This window comes from Chelonia mydas, chromosome 9 (assembly GCF_015237465.2).
Source record: "Chelonia mydas isolate rCheMyd1 chromosome 9, rCheMyd1.pri.v2, whole genome shotgun sequence".
Lineage (NCBI taxonomy): Eukaryota > Metazoa > Chordata > Testudines > Cheloniidae > Chelonia > Chelonia mydas.
Window position 1 is genome coordinate 44053885 of NC_057855.1, and position 10332 is coordinate 44064216.

Below are 10332 nucleotides of genomic sequence, written 5' to 3' on the forward strand. Positions count from 1 at the left end.
GTGGGGGGGGCCTGAAGATATATTGGTGAGCGACTAGCAGGGTGTCTGCTGGAGCGGAGCAGCTCACGGCATGGCTGGCAGAGCAGAGCAACTCGTGGTGAAGGCTGCAGCAGACCCCCACAGAGAAAGGTGCCCCTATACCTCCCCCTCTTCCACCCAGGCTGGGACGTAAACTCTGTAGATGAACTTTTGGGTTGCTGGACTTTTGGGACTTTGGGTGACTTTTGGATTGCTGGACTCAAGAACCAAAGGGAAAGGACACAGCCCCATCTGCTTGGCGTGGGTCTTCTGGTTCATGGTTTGTGTTACGAATCATGTTTGTGGTGTTTTCCCAACATAATACTGCACTGTTTTCTCTCTGTTATTAAAAGGCTTTTGCTACACTCAGACTCTGTGCTTGCAAGAGGGGAAGTATTGCCTCTTAGAGGCGCCCAGGAGTGGTGGTGGTATGTATTTGTCCCAGGTCACTGGGTGGGGGCTCAAGCCGGTTTTGCATTGTGTTATTGGAATGGAACCCCTAGATACTGAATCCGGCCCTTGTTGCTGCCAACTCTGACAGGCAGAAGGGTTACTCCTGTATATTAAGGACTGCAATATCCAGTGAGGTGAGAAAAACTGTTTAACTAGGTGTTGCCCAGTCTAATAGGGTTGAGAGTTTAGACTGCGTGCTTACATTTTCTTTTCTTTTGGTAACTAACTGACTTTTTGCCTATCGCTTATAGTCACTTAAAATCTATCTCTTGTAATCAATACACTTCTTTTACTGTTTATCTTTACTAGTGAGTTTGCCTGAAGTGTGCAGTAAATCTGCTCAGGTTTGCAAAGGCTGGTGTATATCCACTTTTCATTGATGAAGTGGTGAACCAGTTAATAAATTTGCACTGCTCGTCTTGAGCAGTGCAAGATGGTATGTTCCTGAGGTACAAGGCTGGGAGCTGGGGGAATTTGGCTGGTGCTTTTCTCTGTGTGATTCATGAGTGGCTATGGGAGCATTCATGCAATCTAGCTGGGTGTGGGGCTCCACATGCAGTTGTGCTGAGTGATCACAGTGCCTGGAAGGGTTTGCTGCTTGTCACTAGCAAGGCATTGTGAGAGACAGCCCAGGCTGGAGAGAGTTAAGGGTGCACAGTGGTCCCACAGTCCCAGGCTATACCCTGGGGATCCTGTCACAAGATAAACTAAGGGTTTCATCTGATATGGTAAATCTTCTATTCCTAAAGTTTCACTGCACACCTATGCATCACTGATTTGACCACTTTGGATATCCACTTAGAAATAGATTATTGCTTCCTAAAATGAGGTTCCTGTCCTGTTAGCCTTTAACTATATGATTTTATAATACATAGATACTTGAACCTAGCCCTATAAGTGTCAGAATTTTACAGCCTTGTATTTGATAGTGTGGTGAACTACAATGATTGAGTATATCATTACAAAAGATTCTGTATCATAAATTGTAGCATGATATTATAGCCTGTAGCCACTTATTACATAAGATGTTAAATTCTAAAAAGACCAAATTACATCCCTGATGTAGTTTCATCAGCTTCAGTGGAGCTGAATCAGGGATGTAATTTACAGTCACTAGCAAACCCTAAATCATGTATCCTGCTGCATACAAAGTATAAAATATACATTATATGTTTAGATCTGGTTCATAGGCAAGTATCAAAAATATAAAGTGCAAACAAGTTACCTGTACTATGAATTAAAAACCTATTCTTAATATTTCACTGAAACACCTTGTAAATTAGGAAAGGATAGAAGGCAGTCCAAAGATGAAAGAATAAAGTGGTGGGCTAATCACTATTTTATTAATTTTACTATTCCATTTCCAGTGATCTTTATGGCAGAAGTGGTTCTTTTCATAGTGTAGCATGTCAGCAAAGACCCTGGATTAACAAGAAATGGCTCTTATTGTATGCCTAGCTATTGTTTATTCTGCATATTATTTCATGCATATTATCATAGTTATACATCATATAACAGTGTAACCACAGATTATTATAGCCAACCTAACATTGCAAGAAAGCAGTAACAGTGAAGGAGGAAGGATCAGGGCTGGATTACCCAATAGGCAGACTAAGCATGTGCTTAGGGCACCAGCAAAGCACGGGGCACCAAAAAAAAAAAAAAAAAATTTTTTTTAAAAAAAACTTGATATTTGATATTTCAAAAAAAGCATCAAAGTAGTCATCATGGGAAAATCACAACTTTGTTAGACTTCCTTACACTCCACTACACACTCTTCCCCTGTTTTTCTGTTCTCTTTTTATTACTTATCCCCACCTAAACCAGGGGGGCATCCTACTAACGTAGATCCAAATAATGCGAGGAAATCAGATCCTGTCATGTATTGCAATAAACTTATGTTTTATTATCGATATATTCTTCTGAGTTATATGTACTTGATTCGGGTTTTTTTCTTATATATATATATATATATATATATATATATATATATATATATATACACACACACACATAAAAATAGTGTACGTTGTGTAATTTGTTGTTTTTTTTTTTAAGTTCAGATAACTGAGATAAGGAGCAGGATGAAACGTAACCAACTGAGTGGAGCATGGAAACGTAAACAGGTGGAAGAAAAGAAACAAAAAATTAGTGAAATTTTCCAAAATCTTCCAAAGCTGACATCATTTTCCAAAGCGAATCCATCAGAAGCAACATCTTCTCTCAGTAGCACAAACATTGTTCCAAAACCTGTAGATGTTTCAGAGACTGACCCTTCTTCTATTGGTGAAACAAACACCATTCCAGAACATGTGGATGTGTCAGAGACTGTAGCTGATCATCCTACTCCTGGTGGTAAAACAGACATTGTTCTAGAAGGTGTGGATGTCTCAGAGATTGAACCTGCTCTTGCTGTAAATAACAGGAGAAAAGATCCTGTATGTGGGTTGATTTCAGTACCGATGATGTAGCTTACTGGATAGATCGTGGACCAAATGACTGTCAACACCACACTGGGCCATTTGAGAAATCACGTCAGACTTTTACCAATGGCAGGCAAACAAACAAGATATTGTCCACAAAAAATATTTTTCGGCATGAAAGCGAATGGTGAGAAATATACTCGAGAATGGCTACTGTATTCACCATCAACAGGGTCTGTGTACTGTTTTGTTTGCAAACTTCTTGCATATAAACCTTAAACATCCCGGTTTGCTGCAGATGGATTTACTGATGGGCAGAATATTGTTTTAATTGAACAACATGAAAATAGCCCTACTCACAGAGATTCAGTGTTGACATATTTAAATCGAAGACAGGGCTTTGGATTGACACAAAAATTGGAAGAACAAATTAAAGGGGAGGGTGAATACTGGCAACATGTCTTACAGTGTGTTATAGCTGTTATTCAAACATGAGCTGAACGTGGTCTGCCTTTCCGGGGATCAAATGACACATTTGGATCATTGCAGAATGGAAATTTCTTGGGATTGTTGGAGCTTGTGGCTCAGTTTGACCCATTTTTAGCAGGCCATATCTCAAAATATGGGAATGCTGCAAAGGTAACCCATCATACTTATCCAAGACAATACGTGATGAACTCATTGGTCTAATGAGTGACAAAGTTCGTTTAGCTATTGTGGATGAAATAAGTACTGCTGAGTACTTCAGTTTATCTGTCGACTCTACACCTGATCTTTCACATATTGATCAATTGAGAATTGTAGTAAGATATGTGTCTCCCACAGATGGAAAACCAGTTGAACGATTTATAACATTCCTCAATTTGAAAAGCCACACTGGTGAAGAAATAGCAAATCAAGTACTGCATTATCTGTGCCAAGTTTGCAAAACAGATTTCTCAAAGTGCAAGGTCAATCTTATGACAATGCCGCCAACATGTCAGAGCGTTATCAAGGAATGCAGAAGAAGCTTTTAGAACAGAACCAATATGCCATATTCATACCATGTGCTGCACACTCTCTCAATCTTGTTGGCTGCAGTGCTGTTGATTGTTGTCCGGTGGCAGCAAGTTTTTTTTCAACAGTCCACTTACTTTATACATTTTTCTCTGCCTCAACACACCGATGGGCAGTTCTTAAAACATATTTGGGCAATGATTGTGTGTTGAAATCTCTTTCTAATACTCGCTGGGAGGCACATGCAGTGGAAACCAGTGCAATTCTGGAGTCCTACTCAAAGATTGTGGATGCATTAGAAAGTATAGCTGAAGACCAATCACAAAAGGGAGAAACTATACAAGAGGCAGAAAACATTGCAAACAAGATGCAAGAACTAGAGTTTGTATTCATGCTGACCATGTGGAATGAAATTTTACAACACTTTTACCACACAAGTCAAGCTCTCCAAGAAAAAGATTTGAAAACATGTGCAGACCTCTGTCAGTCATTAGCAGACCACTTACACACTTTGAGGAATGATTTCGAAAGATTTGAAGACATATCAAAAGATATCTTGCCTGATATTAACTACAAAGAAGCCCAGTCCCACAAGCGAATCAGGAAAAAACAAGCAAATGAGAGCAGTGCAACAGACACAGCATTGAATCCTAGAGACAAATATCACATACCTACTTACTACGCTATAATGAATACACTTGAAGCTCATATGAAGAGGAGAGGTGAAGTGTACAAAGAAATATCAAGTAGATTTTGTTTTCTAAACGACATGGACTTATCTGACGAACAATATTCACAAGGTTCCCAAAAGCTAGTTGACTCATACCCTGTTGACTGGAACATGAATCTCTGTGGAGAAGTACGGCAGTTCCACTGTTATATGCGCGCAAAGTTTAATGAAATAGGAAAAATGAAATTCCGTCACATTGATCTTCATGACACAATAGTGAAAGACGGAATACAATGTGTATTTCCAAACGTAGAGCTCGCACTACGTATTTTTCTAACATTGATGATTACTAACTGCTCCGCAAAACGCTCTTTTTCTCAGCCGAAAAAAACCCTCAGAGAACAAGGTGTTGGGACAGACTTGATTCGCTTTCCCTATTGTGTACAGAAGCGGACATGCTTCTTGGAGTCAGCTTCGACGAATTTATCCGGAATTTTGCAATCACAAAAGCTAGAAAGGTTTCAGAGTAACAGCCGTGTTAGTCTGTATTCGTAAAAAGAAAAGGAGTACTTGTGGCACCTTAGAGACTAACCAGTTTATTTGAGCATGAGCTTTCGTGAGCTACAGCTCACTGCATCCGATGAAGTGAGCTGTAGCTCACGAAAGCTCATGCTCAAATAAACTGGTTAGTCTCTAAGGTGCCAAAAGCTAGAAAGAAGCTATTTTAATTTCAGCATACATGTAAATGTTGTTGTCGTTTTGAAAAATAAAATTTTGTTTTGCGGGATAGTATTGTTTTTATTTGGAATTACATGGGGGGGCACCATAATCTTTTCAGTGCTTAGGGCCTCTAAATGTCTTAATCCGGCCCTGGATGGGGGGTGGGGGGGCGCTTTGCAGAGCTCGCCGGCAGCCGCGGCGGGCAGGGATCACGTGTGCGGGCTGTCATCCCGAGCCCGGGGGCGGGGGCACTCACGGGGGCTGGGGGCGGGGCTGACAGTCCCCGCCGGGGTCCGCGTCTCCCCGGCCGGCTGGGAGCGCACCGCAGCGGGCGAGCCCTGCCCGCCGCCGCCCAGCCCGCTCCATGGCGTGGCCCTGCATCAGCCGCGTGTGCTGCCTGGCCCGCTTCTGGAGCCAGCTGGACAAGTCCGACCTCTCGGTGCCGCTCACCATCCACAGCTACTCCGACATCGAGGAGCCCGAGGAGGCGGCGAGCCCGGCGCGGGGCGGCCCCCGGCGGGGCGCGGCGGCGGCGGAGGGCCGCCCCCGGGCAGGCGGCGGACAGCCGCCGGCCGGGCCCCCCCCCTCGCAGGACAGCCTGGCCGTCAAGCGGTCGTGGAAGGGGGGGAGCCACAAGCGGGGCCCGGCGGCGCCCCCCGGCAGCCAGCCCTTCGCCGCCGAGACCCAGTACCGGCAGGACTTCCGAGCCTGGCCCCTGCAGCCGCGAGACGCCTGCCCCTGGGCCGGCGAGGGCAGGAGAGACGGGCCCCCCGCCCCGGCCAGGTCCGTGTACGTCCTGCCCGCCGGGGACAGGGACCCGCGGCCGGAGGCCAGCAGCCGGCTGAGCGGCTTCCCGCAGGGCGCTGCCAACACCACCTCCTACAGGTAAACTGGGGCGGGGCCAGTGCTCCGGGGGCTCCCCCCAGACCCCCCCCCGGGCAAGGGGGCTGCAGAACGGCTGGCAGGGAAACCCCGGGGCAGGACTTTCCAAACCTGGCCGGGATTTGGGGTGCCCGGCTTGAAACCCCTAAGAGATGCTGTTCAGAAAGGGATGATGACCGTCACAAGGTGGCTCAGATCGGGCACCCGGAACCTCTAGTTGCTCTTGGAAATGTGGCCCTGAAAAATCTCAGGTTTTTTTTAGTCATCTCCCATCACCCTCTTCCAGGTTATGCCAGCCCCATCAGTGCTGGAACTGAGGGTGCTGGGGGTGCAGGAGCACCCCCTGGCTTGCGGTGGTTTTCATCCTATGCAGGGTTTATAGTTTGGTTCAATGGCTCTAACCCCTACTATAAAAATTGTTCCAGCACCCCTGGCCAGCCCTGTATTTATTTTGCAGTGCTAATGTGCACTGTCCTGAGGCAGTACAGTATGTGTAGTACTATCAGCCATAACTGCAAGTCAAGTCACTGGATGTATTGGATTTTGCCAAAGAATAACAGGAGTATAGAAAGCACTAGTATAAACAGCTGCAGAACTCATAATGCCAACTACAGTTGCAATACCATAAGTACTGTACTGTAAAATACAATAGGAGCATAACCAGGACTCATAGGTACACATCAACAAAATGGTTACACTGAACTACATTAGGATTAAGACATCAACAACTGTTGGAATTGTTTAACCCCTGGGGCACTGCATTTACTGTGAATTTGGGGACCACAGGATGTATCCCCAAAACATTTGTGAAACATGAATGTAATTGGCATATGTCTAAAAGGTCACACAAGGTGATATTTAAGCTGTTAATGCCAGGAAAGTTCATGATTATTTAAAATTATGTCACAAACAACCTATATTTACATTTTAAATTATTGATTTATTTTGTTTTATTTTCCTTTTGTCTTTCCTGCATTGTTATAAACATTTATTTACTGGAACAAGAAATGAGACTGGCTACTTCGGAGTTCTGGTCTCTGGAGTTCTCCCTCCATGTCTATCCCTGGGGTATATGAGCCTTTAAAAATAACGTAGTTATTAAATAATGTGCCAAGTTCACTAGAATGGCTGCTGAGGAATTGTTTCATGGCCTCTAATAATCACAGGTATGGCAGTTTTTAAACATGCCTTTTAGGTATATTGATAGAGCAATTAATCTTATTATAACTGGGTAACGTATTTATGCATTTTTCATTATGTATTATTTACCCACCAGACATATTGCCTTCTTTTACAACCGATTAGGTAAATATGCCATTAAACGCTTTTAAGACAAAAATATTTGAATCCCTTGGCGTGATTATAGTCCAGCATGTGCATTTATATTGGTTACCTTATCACTCCATACCCTGGAGAGCTGTCACAATATAGATGTGGATATAAAAAAAAAAGTCTTTAAAAACAACTGTGCGGCAGTTGACCTTGATCATGTATCTTTTCTTGCTTATTAAAAACAGCAAAAAGCCTGGCACATAATATAGAAAAAGGCCCTGCAAAATGACAACTGTTAATAGATAAAGGCAATTTGAAACAGAACAAAAAGTGCCTTAGACCAGCAAACAGTATAAAATGACATAGGCAAGGCTGACCAATTAGAATAACCAGAAAGATATTTAAAAAACAGAAATTGAAGATGGATGAGTTTCTTTCTGATCCCAAAACCAAGGGCATAGTAAGCACTCATTACAATCACAGATTTGTGTTTCCAGTTGTCAGTGCATTTGTACCTTTCACACCATCCTTCCATCTGACTGCTTAATTCTTGTGCAGGACCCTCAAATAACATCCTCCAAATGCAGAAAAGCTTGTACATTTTAAGACTAAGTAGGTAGTCAGGGAAGGGAGCAAGGGGGATAGACCAACCTGCAAACCAAACCAGCAATATTATAAGAAATCCATGTCTAGGAACTTCATGACAGCTGCAGAGATAGAGCACACTGCCCCAAAGCCACAGCCTTTTACTGGAGTAGTTGCATCAGTGTGAGGACTTATGAAATGTTTAAGCAGTTCTAGGGTTATCCACTAGAGATCAAATGGTACAAACAGACCTACCCAGTGGTGAGCTGGAGGCGGTTCGCACTGGTTCGCTAGAACCAGTTACTAAATTTAGAAGCCCTTTTAGAACCGGTTGTCCCATGAGGGACAACCTCATGGGACAACCGGTTCTAAAAGGGCTTCTAAATTTAACAACTGGCCAAAAGTGGCGCCTTAGGTGCCGGCTCCATGGGTGCTCTGGGGCTGGAGCACCCATGGGGAAAATTTGATGGGTGCAGAGCACGTACTGGCAGCTCCCCGCCCTGCCCCATGCCCAGCTCCAGCTCACCTCACCTCCGCCTCCTCCCCTGAACGTGGCGCCCCGCTCTGCTTCTCCACCCCCTCCCCCGGCTTCCCGTGAATCAGCTGTTCGCGTGGGAAGCCTGGGAGGGCTGAGAAGCAAGCGGTGGCTTCGCGCTCAGGCCCAGGGAGGCGGAGGCGAGCTGGGGTGGGGGGGAGGGAGGAGGGCCGCCCGCGCCATAGCAGGTAACCTGGGGGGGGTGGGGGGCAGGGGAACTGCTCCCCGCCCCAGCTCACCTCCGCCTCCCTGGGCCTGAGCCTGAAGCTGCCGCCTGCTTCTCAGCCCTCCCAGGCTTCCCATGCGAACAGCTGATTCGCTGGATGGGTGGGCGGAGAAGCAGAGCAGGGCGGCGTGTTCAGGGGAGGAGGCGGAGCAGAGGTGAGGTGAGCTGGGGCCGGGCGCGGAGCTGTCGATGGGTGCTCTGCACCCACCAAATTTTCCCCATGGGTGCTCCAGCTCCAGAGCACCCATGGAGTCGGCGCCTAAGGCACCACTTTTGATGTGATCAGTGGGGAAGAGCGGCTGCTCCCCCCTAACTACGCGCCCCCGCCCCTAGGCAGGCGGAGGGACCTGCCGGATGCTTCCTGGGAGCTGCCCCAGGTAAGCAACGCCAGGACTCCCCACCTCGCCCCCTGGCAGGTCCCTCTGGCTCTTAGGGGCGGGGCGGGGCTGGCACCCACTACGGTGGTCCACGAGACCCTCCTGCCCAGTTCTGGGGGCAGTCAGGGGACAGGGGAGGGGGGTGGATGGGGCAGGGGTCTGGGGGGGGGTGTCATCAAGGAACGCAGGGGGTTAGATGGGGCAGGAGTCCCAGGGGAGCGGGGGTTGGCCACAACCCCCTCGTGGAGTGAGGAAGGAACCGGTTGTAAGATTTTGGCAGCTCATCACTGAACCTACCCATGCACTAGCCAGCACATTAGTGTACCATTATACTCAGGGCAAACACTGCTCAGCCTCCATCTTGCTAAAACAATTGTCCCTATCTTCTCCAGTTGTCATTGCGCAACAATTTATCACATTTTAAAGTTACTAGGTATAAGACATTCAGATAAAATTAAAGATAGCTACGTGCTTTCAAAGATAAATTATAGGAGTCACAGTAAATGACAGTAAGAGAGAGAGTGAATGGTTGCTTGACAGCAGAAAGTTTACGAGTTTGTGAATGTCTGGTTTTTAAAGCTCACAGGATTGGGCTTTGTTAGTTTGGATGGGTTAATGACTAATGTTCTAGTCTGGTTGTTATACTCTGACTGGGGCAGTGCACACCGGCCGGAAGCTCGGGTTAGGGGCTTCAGCCCCACTCCTGTTGAAGCCCTGAGCCCCAGCATGTGCACCCCGCAGAGATGAAACCCCGAGAGCCCCTTCCCCGCTGGACAGAAGCTCCTACCCCACCATCCCACTGCAATCCAGAGGTCCTGAGCAGCCCCCTCCCAGTCTGGTAGGTGGAGAATGGGGCGGCAGGGGGAGGGCTTGCAAGCCTCATGTTAACTGTATAAGAGCCGCACATGGCTCGCGAGCCTCAGTTTGGCCAACTGGAATAGAGGAACTCCTCTGCAGTACTGCCCATCCCCTAATGCTAGGTTGTTTTCACCACCATGACTCTCCAGCCTCCTCCACCACATACTTTTTATAGTCTTTTGATGGCAGCTTGGTGGCCTTTTAACCCCTTCCCCTCTATTGTCTTCAGGGCATGGCTGGCAAGCCTCATTCCCTACTCATGACCTCCAAGATGGTCAGGTGGTCTCCTGCATTTTCTTCTTTTAGGGAGGACTATA

The 10332-nt window shown here is 46.4% G+C and overlaps 1 protein-coding gene across 2 annotated transcripts in view; it reads left to right on the top strand.

Moving 5' to 3' along the window:
• The first annotated feature begins 5555 nt into the window (after positions 1 to 5555).
• Positions 5556 to 10332, top strand: part of MAP6D1 (MAP6 domain containing 1) — a 31419-nt gene continuing 26642 nt past the window's right edge. For both annotated transcript variants that reach the window (XR_006283882.1, XM_027826954.3), the window contains exon 1: positions 5556 to 6165. Coding sequence is in view for 1 of the 2 variants with exons in the window: in XM_027826954.3 (XP_027682755.2) it covers positions 5645 to 6165 (521 nt within the window). In the remaining variant the exon portion in view is untranslated. The remainder of the gene's footprint in view (positions 6166 to 10332) is intronic.